The 13,149-nt window shown below is 46.3% G+C and overlaps 1 protein-coding gene across 6 annotated transcripts in view; it reads left to right on the top strand.

Moving 5' to 3' along the window:
- The first annotated feature begins 437 nt into the window (after positions 1 to 437).
- Positions 438 to 13,149, top strand: part of RAB37 (RAB37, member RAS oncogene family) — a 70,598-nt gene continuing 57,886 nt past the window's right edge. For 2 of the 6 annotated variants that reach the window (XM_032241811.1, XM_032241806.1), the window contains exon 1: positions 442 to 2,290. In XM_032241811.1, coding sequence (XP_032097702.1) covers positions 2,219 to 2,290 — 72 coding nt within the window. In that variant the 5' untranslated portion in view covers positions 442 to 2,218. Of the gene's footprint in view, positions 2,291 to 13,149 lie in introns of all 6 variants that reach the window. The other 4 variants (XM_032241807.1, XM_032241810.1, XM_032241808.1 and 1 more) reach the window with 4 other exon arrangements.

The raw sequence follows: 13,149 nt of genomic DNA, 5'->3' as shown, positions 1-13,149 counted from the left end.
CCTCTCTAGACTGGGTCTCTCATTATCCCCCTCCCCTCTTCCTCAGGACTCCAGCCACATTGGTCTTTTCTCAGCTTTTCATACCTTAAAGCCTTTGTATGTGCTGATTGCCTTGCCTGGAATCACCCCACTGCTACCACCCTCTTTGACTAATGCCCACTTTTCCTTCAGATCTCAGTTTAAACATCATTTCTCATGGAAATCTTCCATCATCAACTCTAGATTGGTTGAGGATCCTCTGCTATTTGCTCTATAATCCTGAACAAACAGATGAAATAATGTTTCTGAACCTTCCGAACTCCAAACCAGACCCTGAGGAATGACCCTTCCAAGGAATGACCCTTCCAAGTAATGTGAGGTTCCAGGCAAAGGCTGTAGAACCTTCTTATCTATAGTAGTCAGCGTTGGTGAGGAAGCTCAGGAGAAAGTTGAGATGAAAGAGCCTAAGGTATTCTTTCTGTACTTTTTTTTAGTACAGACAACTTTGAGAACTTAATGAAATCTGTGGGATTCATTTCTTCTTCTGGAGATTTATTCTCCCCCAGAAAAAGGCACAGAAGCAAAACTTTGTGTAATGTTATCAATGTTCCAAAGTTCCCCTAACATCCATTTATTCACCTCACATTAAGAACCCCAACCGTTGGATGGTATGTAATGTAGGCCCAGTGAGAAGCTCATAAAACAACACATTGGTTCCCTAGCTTTGTTCATTTAATTAATATCCATTGAGTATCTACAATATAGTGATTCCAGCAATAATAATACCTTATAAATGAAATTTGCTTTACAATTTAAAAGAAAAGGAAGACTTTTCACATACATTGTCTCCCTCTTCCCCCAAACCCAGTCAAGTGGGCATAGATCACCTATTTTGCAGATGAGAAAACAGAAGTAATGCCATGAAACATGAGTGATCTGGCTCACACAACTCAGTCAAAAAGGAGTGAAACCCAGGAGTAAAATGTACTCTTTTAACCCTAAGCCTGGCTCTTTCCTTCCATGTTGATGCTGACTCCACGGACCGGTAGGTGGTACTAGGACTTGTCCTTAGTAATCTTACAATAACCCCACACACCACAACCTCAGCCTCCAGTTCCCATGGTGGTCACCCTCATACTCTCATATTCCAGGCGATGATGCGATTTTGCCAATCGAAGATCCCAGCAGAAGAACTCCCCTGATGTTTAGGGGGAGTAGCCACTCTCCATCTCCTTCCCAGAGAGCATGGTAGCTCACACTTATTGAGTTCTTAGTACATGCCAGGCATTGTTCTAGGCTTTTCACGTGAATTAACTCATTAAATCCTCAGAACAAAACCATGAGGCAAGTACGATTATAATATTATCTCCATTTTGTGGACACTTAGGAGAGATTGAGTAATTTGCTCAGGGTTACACAACTAATAATTTTCAGAGCCAAGATTTGAATTCTGGGGCCTGTGTTCCTAACCAAACCACCAACTGCCTCTCCTGAGTCCATCGTTCTTACCTTCTGGGGTCACGTGTACTGGAGAGAGTGCGATTAAAGCTCTGGACCTTCTCCCTAGGAAAAGGCAGGTAATTTTGCGTATTTCGGGGACTTCCGGTACATCTAAGACCCAGCGTCTGTCGACCTCGGCCTTAGAACCTCTGCTTATCTCATACATCCTGGAGAGAATTGTCCAGGGACAAAAACAGCAGCGCCGCCAGCGCCGCAGGACTTCGCCTCTGCAAACATGTGAGGACAGCTGCGCGGCGCTGAGCTGCGTGGTGACGGAGATGCCCATTCGCCGGGAATCAGGAACGGTGAGCTCCCGGGACCGCAATGCCCTGAGAACGCAGCCGGATCGCTGAGCCTCCGGAGTTCGGCAGCTGAATGAAATACGCAGGGATCACCAGCTGGACTCAAATCTTGCGTACCGGCCAGCATCCTGGAGTCCTAAAACGCGGGGACTGGAGCGCACAGGCTCTCAGAACTCTGGTCCCAGGTGCACTGCAGCGGAGTCGCTGTTCGTGGTGCTGAAACGCTCGGCCCTGGAAGAGCGCGGCCGCCCGCCCGCCCGCCCGCCTGGTACCGCGCCGCGGCCACTGCGGGGAACTGTCCAGTGCTGAACACGGATGCGGCCGGGCCCGCAGGGCTCAGACCCGAGCCTGCCGCACCCAGCGGAGCTCGGACCCAGGTCCTGCAAGCGCTGACGCAGAGCGCAGGGAGAGCCGGAGCGGCGAGCTCCAAGCCGGGCATGGACCTGCAGAGACCCGATTCCTACCAGGGAGGAGCTGGCCCTGACTTCAACGAGCACGTCCTGCATAAGGTAAATATTTCCTGGATTCTCCCAACCTAACGCTGGGAGAGGGGCCAGCACCAGGAGTTTTCTCCACTTCCCTGACGTTGCTTTGGGATGTAATGAGAAACTAGCTTGTATCTGCGAGTCTGGGGAACCCTTTCTGTCTGATTCTGTTTGCTGCTCAAAATAGAGATGTGTGAGCTCTTGGGGAAAGGCTGCCGCCAGAGGCTCAGATGGTCAGAAGCTTCATTCATTCATTTAAGTCATCTGTGTTCCTTTTTCACCCCCTCCTTCTCCTTGCCTATTTATGCCCCTGTATGCCCCCTGTCACCTTTGCCCTCCTAACCCCTGTAGGAGATTGCATTTGTCCGTGTTACGTCTGCTAGCAGTGGCCAAAGACCCGAATTCCTGGCCAACTTGACTGAAATTAGAGAAATGGTTTGCAGCAGAGATGAACTGCTATTTTCAAACCAGACTCCCTCATGGCTCCAGAACGCTTCTCTCCAGCCATGACTCACTCATAGCCCCTGTAAGCATTTGCTTATTTCAAAGTTCTAACACATCCATTGCTTCCTTCACTGAAGTTTCTTATGCAACTCAGTTGTCACTAATGCAGGTCCCCCCTTAAGACGGTTGTTGAGAAAAATAGTAGCCTCTCTCAGGATAACAATTTTAATTCAAAATCCATCACTCTGAAAGAATCAAAGCCTTATATTTGTCATAAGAAGTTATTATGGCTCACCTTTCCTTTATCTGACCTAGTCATGCCTTCCTGATCCAGCCCTTATATTTTCTGCTTTGATAATGCCAGTTCACCTGTTAGTCACTTAAAAGGCTGTATGTGACCCTATGGGTGGAGTTTCTTATTCAAAACATCACTTTGAAGAGTCTATGAATGCAAGCTTTGAAATAACCTAGCCCAAACTCCTCCTCTATCATACAGTTTATATTTAAGGAAATTAAAATCCAGAGACGCAAAATGACTTGTCCAAGAAAGCAAGCTGGTAAATGGCAGAGCTGCTTCTAAAAGCCAGAAATTACTACTCCATGTGTAGTGTTTTTTGTTTTGGTTTTTTGGGGGTTTTCTGTTTTTGTTTTTGTTTTTGTTTTTTTGAGATGGAGTCTTGTTCTGTCACCAGGCTGGAGTGCAGTTGTGTGATCTGGGCTCACTGAAACCTCTGCCTTCTGGGTTCAAGTGATTCTCCTGCCTCAGACTCCTAAGTAGCTGGGGCCACAGCTGTGCTCCACCACGCCCAGCTAATTTTTTATATTTTTAGTAGAGACAGGGTTTCACCATGTTGGCCAGCTTGGTCTCAATCTCCTGACCTCATGATCTGCCCACCTTGGCCTCCCAAAGTGCTGGGATTACAGGTGTGAGCCACAACACCTGGCCAGTATTCTTTCCTCTATATCCTTACTAAACTTCTCATCAAAGTGTACAGTCCATGGACCAGCAGCATTGGCATTACCTGGGAACTTATTACAATAGAAAATAGAATCTCAGCCCTGACCCTAGACTAGCTGAAACTGAATCTTCGTTTTAACAAGATATCTAGGAATAAATATGCCCAATAAAGTTTTAGATGCATGGCTCTGTCCTATGCTGCCTGCTTCTGACACAAAAGAAAGAAAATCAGCTATTGAAGGAAGGAGGTCTGTAGATTTGACAGCCCATGTGTCTTCTCCCTCCAGGTCTCTGATTTCCTGGGATATAGAGAAGGAGAAATATGTACAGCAACTTCCTCCAGTATAGAAGTTTTAGAGCCATCACAGTTTGAAGTAAACTAGAAGAAGTTCTGTGCTATTTGATGTTGTAAATCTCACCCAGTAAAAAGTGAATGCAAGGCAGAGCGTGGTGGTTCACACCTGTAATCCCAGCACTTTGGGAGGCCAAGGCAGGTGGATCACTTCAGGTCAAGAGTAAGAGACTAGCCTGGCAAACATGGTAAAACCTTGTCTCTACTGAAAATACAAAAATTAGCTGGGTGTGGTGGTGTGCACCTGTGATCCCAACTACTTGGGAGGCTGAGGCAGGAGAATTGCTTGAATCTGGGAGTCAGAGGCTGCAGTGTGCCAAGATCCCACCACTGCACTCTAGCCTGGGCAACAAAGCAAGACCTTGCCTCAAAAAAAAAAAAAAATCATGCAAGCAGAGGAACATAATTACAAATCAATGACCAAATTGTCTTGGTGACTAGATCTGTGGGTCTCTCCAAGTTTATACCATCTTAAAAAGGTATAAATAATCATTCTGAAAGTGTTAAGATTGGGAGCTCAGATTATTCAAAATATTGATCAGATGTGGTATTTTCCATTTCAATTATCCACACATGAAATGTAGGATGTAGTCCATGAAAACTTTTACTTTCTTTGAGTTTATTGATCACCAAATTGAGAGTGGAAACCCATCTCAACAAATTCCAATATATTTAAAGACAAGTGTCTATTTACTACTAGTAAAGGCTCAGTGTCATCAGCTTGGCTGTGTGAGTACCTTGGGAACAGTAGCCACCCTTAACCTCCTGCGGTGCCCAGCAGACTGACATATGTATGTAAGGAAAGTTTTTCTACTTAGATAGTGCTAACAACCTCCTCCTAATATTACTTTATAATTGTGTGTGATGTTTTATTGTGATCCACTTAAAACTCCTTTTATAAAGAGGGAGGGCAACAACTTATTTGCATTATTTAAAAAATTACTATATGGTAGAGTCCAAGGAGTTCCCATTGACTAATCAGTGCCTATTTTCCATGAAAAGCAGGGCTCCCCTCCAACATTAACTGCTAGGATAAATGAGGTTTTTTGAGGTGGGATCTCACTCTGTCACCCAGGCTGGAATGCAGTGGTGTGATCTCAGCTCACTGCAACCTCTGCCTTCTAGGCTCAGGTTATCCTCCCATCTCAGCCTCCCCGGTAGCTGGAACTGCAGGCATGTGCCACCATGTCTGCTATTTTTGTTGTTGTTGTTGTTTTGTAGAGATGGCATTACACCATGTTGGCCAGGCTGGTCTCAAACTCCTGGCCTCAAGAGATCTGCCCACTCAGCCTCCCAAAATGCTGGCGTTATAGGTTTGAGCCACCAAACCCAGCATGGAGAAATAATTTTTTAAATAAACCTGTTATTGACATATAACAAACACCACTTTGGGAAGCTGAGGCCAGGAAGATCACTTGAGATCAGGAGTTCGAGACCAGCCTGGCCAACATGGCAAAACTTTGTCTCTACTAAAAATATAAATATCAGCCAGGCATGGTAACACACTCCTGTAATCTCAGCTACTAGGGAGACTGACCCAGGAGAATAGCTTGAACCCAGGAGGTGAAGACTGCAGTGAGCCAAGGTCATGCCATTGCACTCCTGCTTCGGTGACAGAGCAAGACTCCATCTCAAAAAAAAAAAAAAAAAAAAAGAAATATAACAACAAAAAATCCTGAATCTTATGTATCCACCCGGTGATTTATCACAAAGTGAACATACCTGTGAAACCACTACCAAAAGGAAGAAATAGACCTTTGTCTGCTTCCAAAGAGCAGACAAAGAGCTCCCCTCCTACATTCCCGTTGCCACACACCCTCCCCCAGAGATTATCATTATAGAGGAAGAAGTATCATCTCACGTTTTGACAGCACAGCAGATGTTATGTAGGGTAGTCCTAGAAACTTGCCAGAGGATAGATATTGTTGTATGATGAAACAAAACTCCAGGCTTGAAATAAGCTGAACCTTGATGTGACTTTGGACAATATCTGTGAGTCTTACTTTTCTTAGTTATAAAATAGGAGTGATAATACCTGCCTTATTATTTTTGAGTAAAGATGTTATCTAATATAATGTAAAGCATATAGATAAAATCTCTGGAATGTAGGAAGCATTCAATAATAGTGGTTGTATTAGAGCATGCATCTTGGGCTCCAAAGCAACTTCAGTGAGTGTCACATTCAGTCTCGCCTAAAATGATGAGCTTTGTGAGAAGAGCAGCAGCTTCATACACAGAAAACCTCAGAAAAACACACACTGCATATTTCACAGGCATGAGCCCATGGAAACAAAATCACACAACCCACCTACACGAAAAGCATGCCTTCTATACAAACATCCCAGTTCTGACTTCCTAAGCTGAATATCTTTTTTCTCTAGGAGGTGATGTATGGGACATGATGAAATTCCTTTACATGAAAAACATACGCCAAATATCTTCATTGGCATTGTGTAGCTCTTGCAGTTCAGCTGGTCCCCGTAGTTGGAGGCTGACCCAGGCAAGCCCAGGTGACTCTTAGAAGATTCCTGGAGGGTGGGCTGGAAGCCGATAACTGTCTGAAAACATTGAGTTCATCCATCACGTGCTTAGAGTTTTTAAATAGAGTTGCTATTGCCACCAATCTGAATATTTGATGCAACTAAATAATTTAAAACAATTGAGCAACCTGGCTGCTCTTTTCCTCTGAGAACTCTCTGTTCTCTCTAGCTACCAGCTTCAAGAGCCTCCAGGGCAATGGTATGAGTTAGGACTTAGGAACAGTGCACGGCTTGGGTCCCTACTGTGCTGGGGTCTGACCTTGAGCTCTAGGAAAATAAAAAGATTTTCATTTCATTTTCACAGAGAGGGGCAAGCTTTTGCCCCAGATATCAGTGAATTAGGACAAAGGGCTTTAGTTCAAGCACTTGCTTCCTAATTCCCCATCACCAGGGCTCTGAGGAACACCCACATACCAGTCTAACTTCCAGAGGGACAAACAATTCCCAGGGCAAAGTCAGTCTCAGAAAGACCAGGGAGAGGGGGCAGAAAAACGTGGGCTACTCATCTATTCATCCAGGGCTTGGTTCTTGTTGGGTGAAAAGGGATTACCAGGTCCCTGTCTTCCAAAACATTTCTGTTTCCACCTGGCGCAGTGGCTCACGCCTATAATCCCAGCACTTTGGGAGGCCGAGGTGGGTGGATCATGAGGTCAAGAAATGGAGACCATCCTGGCCAACATGGTGAAACCCCGTCTCTACTAAAAATATAAAACTTAGCTGGGCTTTTGACACGTGCCTGTGGTCCCAGTTATTTGGGAGGCTGAGGCGGAAGAATCTCTTGAACCCGGGAGGCAGAATTTGCAGTGAGCCGAGACTGTGCCACTGTTCTCCAGCCTGGCAACAGAACAAGACTCCATCTCAAAAAATACAAACCATTAGCCAGGCATGGTGGTGTGCACCTGTAATCCCAGCTACTCAGGAGGCTGAGGCAGGAGAACTGAGTGAACCCGGGAGGTGGAGGTTGCAGTGAGCCGAGATTGCGCCACTGCACTCCCATTCAACAGTGCGAGACACCGTCTCAAAAAAAAAGAGAGAAAAAAAGTATTTTCGTTTCCTCCGACGGCTCTAACACCTCTTCTGGGTGAAAGGAAAAGGCAAGTAGGTAACTCTGCCACTCTCGCCCATCTCTTGTGCTTGTCCTTCACTTCCTTTTTCTACTACCCATCTCGTAATTTCTATGTCCCTCAAAAGTCCACATGCCTCATTGATTCATTCAGCAAACACGCAATGGACATTTCCAAAGTGTAAAGAATTAGCCTGGTCGTTATAGAGAACATAGATGCAAAATGGTGCCCAGCTTCACTAAGCTTGTGGCCTAGAATGCATGTACACAAATGGCTACACTCCTGCATAGTCTTGGAAGTGTCCTAAGAAAGATACGGGAAGATGCAGGGGAATGACCCAGGAAGAAAAGGTCGTGTCTGACTCCATTTGAAATGTCCTCTCTCATTTACGGCCTCTGATTACAGTTAATATCCAGGCCGGACACGGTGGCTCACGCCTGTAATCCCAGCACTTTGGGAGGCCAAAGTGGGTGGATCACAAGGTCAGGAGTGCAAGATTAGCCTGGCCAACATGGTGAAACCCCGTCTCTACTAAAAATACAAAAATTAGCTGAGCTTGGTGGTGCATTCCTATAATCCCAGCTACTCAGGAGACTGAGGCAGGAGAATCGCTTGAACTCAGGAGGCAGAGGTTGTAGTGAGCTGAGATCGCACCACTGCACTCCAGCCTGGGTGACAGAGCCAGACTCTGTCCCCCACAAAAAAAAATTAAAATTAAAATTAAAAAATAAAGTTAGCGTCTAGGAGAGACAGAGTTCTACACACCAGCCAGCTCTCTCCCCCGGCCTCAGGCTGTCGCCCATTGATCCTGGGGAAAGGTCTAGATACAACAGCACTGTCCTTCCCTGCCAGAAAATTGTACAAGGGAAAGATAAATAAAACAGCAAAAGGCCACACTCGCCATTCTGTCTTCCTCTCCCATTATCTATCCCACAGGTGCTGCTTTTATTTTTTTCAATAAAACAATGATTATGGTATGCAAATTTGTCCTCAAAGAGTCCAAATCCACAAAAAAATCCACGCCTTGTGAGTAAAGAGATTTTGTTTTCAAAGTGCACTAGCTCCAATACTCAAAAGATTTCTATTGTCAACTCAGGAACAAACAAGAAAGCCAAGAAAAGCTAGCAGCTCCCTGTATAATATTTCCACTGACTTGTTTTTCTGTCTTGCTTGCTCTGAAGGCTTACGGAAACAAATGAAATGTATATTACGTCACTGGCAATCTGGAGCCGTCTGGGACTCCTTTGGCTAATGGGTCGGTACTGCCCAGATCTCAGAGCAGGCAGCTGGTGAAGGGAGTGGTACCTGCTGGTTCCCTTAGGAAAACCTCAGCAGGAAATGATGGTGACTCAGTCCAGTGCCTCAAAGTCATTTTCCAAACTCTCAGGCTTTCCTCTCCTAAGCACCCTTCCCTTTAATTTGTCGTCCCTAGAGCCTTTTGTGAGAAAACATCTGAGATTCACTCGTGTTGGTGCCCTAATATTTCCTCGTATAAGCTGTTCTGGGGAGGGACTTCCTTCATTCTCAGGGCAGGAAACTCCGCCTTGCTGGGTGGAAGTAAACAGCCAGAGGTGAGCACAAGGCTGGGGAATTGTTCAAGTGGGCATCTGAAGTGGCTCTAAACTTATCCCAATACGCTTCTTGCTTCCTTCCCCCTCTTCTCAGGCAAAAGAAACAGTCCCTAGAGACTGCAAGTGGGATGGAGATCACAGCTCCTTGTTAACTCATGCAGGCAATGCAGTTTCCAGCTGGGTGCGGCCCTGGACATCCTCCCATTCGTTAACCAGAGGAGGTTTTCTGGGGCCAACAGAGACAGCTCCAAGCAAACAGATCTGGAAAATCTTAACCCCTAGCTGATGACACCAGACCTCACCCTGCTCCTGAAGGGAGCAAGGTCCTGAGTGGTGCAGTGATAGTAGCTTGAGACGTGCAGGACTCAAGCATTCCCCTAGCACATGGTTCCTATTTCCCTGACCTTGATGCCAAAGTTGGCTCCCTCCCTTCTCATGTCCTTATTACCACCTTCTCGTTTGCTTATTAGCAGACAGCTTCTACCCATCAGCATGAGGGTGTTATCTCATCATTTGTGGCTGCAAATGCACATGCTTTTAGGTACCTTAAACCATTTTAAGTTCAAAATTTCTCTTGCTTGTTAGCCCTCTGCCCCGGCCACCACCACCACCCCCCCCCCCCCACCACCACCACACACACCACACGCACACATACGCACACACACACATATGTCTCCTTCCTCTCATGAGCCGAAGGCAGGGCCAGTGATCATCCGTTTTTGTTCTCTGTCTCCCCTTCTCTTTTATTATGAGTCTTTCATTTTTTATTTATTTATTTATTTTAGAGACAGGGTTTCACCTTGTTGGTCAGGCTGGTTTCGAACTCCTGAGCTCAGGTGATCCACCTGCCTCAGCCTCCCAAAGTGCTGGGATTACAGGTGTGAGCCACCACGCCTGGCCCATTGTGAGTCTTTTAAAAGCACAGCAGGCTGGGAGCAATGACTCGCTCCTCTAATCCCAACACTTTGGGAGGCCAAGGTGGGCAGATCACCTGAGATCAGGAGTTCGAGAACAGCCTGGCCAACATGGCGAAACTCTGCCTCTAGTAAAAATGCAAAAATTCGCCAGGCATGGTGGCGGGCACCTGTAATCCCAGCTATTTGGGAGGCTGAAGCAGGAGAATCACTTGAACCCGGGAGGCGGAGTTTGCAGTGAGCCAAGATGGTACCACTGCAGTCCAGCCTGGGCGACAAAGCGGGACTCTGTCTCAAAAATAAAAAGCAAAGCAAACATTTCTCCTCCTCTTCCTCCTCCCTCCCCTGTTTAGATTTTGCATCCATGCCATCTCCCAGAAACTCTGTTTATTAAAAATCAGAACTGTCATTAATTAGAGCAATACCACTAGGGGAGAGTCAGGAACTGGTAACACCTTCCCCAAGCTCACACTGAGAAGCAGTATAAACTTTGGAAGGGAATAAAGTCTGGCACACAGTCCAGATGAGGCAGACACCCTGCTTCCAGCCTCTGGAATCTCCCTCTTCAACTCCCCTTTGCCTTTACCCAGATTCTTCCTCCTTCTCAGGGTCCCACCTTAGGTTTCATTCGGTTATCAAGTGAGAAACATTAAAAATCATCTCTGCACTATAATCTGAAGGGACCCAGTAAGACTAACAATTGTTCCCAATAAATGATCCAAATAAGCATATGGTTTATTTGCGCAGCATTTAACAGCTACTTAACATATGCTTTTTCCAGAAGATGTTACTATTCACTCCATATTAATAGGACAAGGAAACAAAGGTCAGACGGCTGGGTGTGATGGCTCAAGCCTGTAATCCCAGCACTTTGAGAGGCCTAGATGGGCAGATCACAAGGTCAGGAGTTTGAGACCAGCCTGGCCAGCATGGTGAAACCCTGTCTCTACTAAAAATACAAAAATTAGCCAGACATGGTGGCAAGCACCTTTAATCCCAGCTACTCTCGAGGTTGAGGCAGGAGAATTGCTTGAAGCCGGGCAGTGGAGATTGCAGTGGCTGAGATCACACCATTGCACCATTGCACTCCAGCCTGGGTAAGAGAGTAAGACTTGGCCAAAAAAAAAAAAAAAAAAAAAAAAAGACTCGCTCAAGGTCACAGCCAGCATTGTGGAAGCCTGAATCATTACAGCAGACCCTTAGATAGCACTTGCATGCAGAGTAATATTCTAAGCACTTGGCATCTCTTAACTCACTTAATCCTACAACAACCCTATTTTAATCTCATTTTACAGATGAGTAAACTGAGATGCAGGGACATTAAGAAATTTGCCTACAGTCAAATCCAAGCAAAGTAGGCAGGCAGAGGGATAGAGTCAGGAGGGGATAAGGGGCTTCACCAAGAGGGTTACAGATGGTCATTACTTTAGAGCACTGACAGCAGTCCATTGTGTGGCCATCAGCTCTGTAGGGCTGGTTTTGCTCACTCACCCAAGAGAAGCTCCCTCTCTCCAGTCAGGCTGATGTTAATCAGACTCACAAGACACGTATTGCCCTAGATGCCAAGCCACATTATAATCAGGAGATTGTTTGCTAAGCATGAAATCCAGGGGGAAAAAAGGAACTTGGAGGATTCAAATGTTTGTTTAATGCTATCAGGCTGACATGATTTGGTAGCTGCACTATAGGGACAGCCTCAATCTACAACCCCCTCGGCCCTTTCTACCCTCGGGTCCTCTCCCCTATCCCTTGCCCCACCTCTGCCTCCCTCAGCTGTATATATTTAACTGTGACTTGGGCCGGGCAGTCACTCTATTCTTTCCAGGTCTGCATTTCCTGCAATCCTTTAAGAACCACTTGCCTTTGAGCTTGAGAATGCCCTGGACTTGACCTGGTTATAAAGAGGGAAAGGGAAACAATTTTCCGTCTTTAGAAACCTCTATCAGTCATAGTCAAAGTTGTCATGTCATATTTCTTCCTCTATCTCACTCAAGGACTATGTCAGGGCCTTAGGGACTTGGGTTTCAGGGGCAAGAACCATGAAAGCATAGAAAGGTGATTGGGGTCATTTCCTTATATACCGCCACCACCCCTGCCCCCACATGTTCCCCTTGAAATCTGGTATTTCTGCCTGAGAATCCTGAGAGTCAATTCATCAAACGTTTGCTGAATTGAGTTTTCCAAACTCTTCAGGCTTTCCTCTCCCCTAGGCACCACATCCCAGACCCTAGGAACAAGAGCCACTCTTCATTCCCCAAGGAGCTGAGTAGATCAGAGGGATGGCACACAGAGAGATGGCTCAGACCACATCTGACTGCAGCCCGGTGTACCACATGGACCTTCGTGCCCATGAAGGTCCAAGGCCTCTAGTCTCATATGGTGGGAAGCTGGCCCTTGGGACCAGGTCAAATGCTTGCTGCTCTCAAGGCTGCCAACTTCTGGCTCCTGGCTGATTGACTGATCTGAGGGGCTAGAAAGCCCAAAGGCCCTGGATGGGGCCCCACCTCTGAAGGTCAGAGGGCTCTGGGCCCCCAACACAGGGATCCCTTCAAGCCCATGTCCAGGAAAGGAAGAGACTCCTGGTGCACTTCTGAGAAGTGCCCAGTGCAAACAAAGTCCCCTGTCCAAGAAAGAGGATTGGGCTTTGAGTACCCAAGAGCCAAGCTTTAGCCCCGTCTCTGCTGTTAGCCAACTGTACATCCTAGGTCAATCCATTCCAACAGCACTTTCCAATTTGCAGAAAACTTGCACATAAATGATCTCGGTTGATTTCCCCAGCACTGGGTGTAAGGAGAACAGGCATTATTCTTGACTGCAAAAGGGGAAATCTTGTGGTCAGGACTCTTGATTTTCAGTGACAAAACCCAAGTCAAATCAGCTTAAGCCAAAAAGAGAATTCACTGGTTCTTGTACCAGAGAAGCCTGGGGGTGCAGCTGACATCGAACTCAGCTGGATGTCAGTGTAACTCTCAGTGACTTCAGCCTCACTCCCTGTCTCTCTCTCTCTCTCTCTCTCTCTCTCTCTCTCTCTCTCTCTCTC

The sequence above is a fragment of the Sapajus apella genome, unplaced genomic scaffold, assembly GCF_009761245.1.
Source record: "Sapajus apella isolate SASKATOON/1434 unplaced genomic scaffold, GSC_monkey_1.0 scaffold48, whole genome shotgun sequence".
NCBI lineage: Eukaryota > Metazoa > Chordata > Mammalia > Primates > Cebidae > Sapajus > Sapajus apella.
The sequence above is the reverse complement of the archived record's forward strand: the minus strand, read 5'-3'. Positions and strand labels throughout refer to the sequence as shown.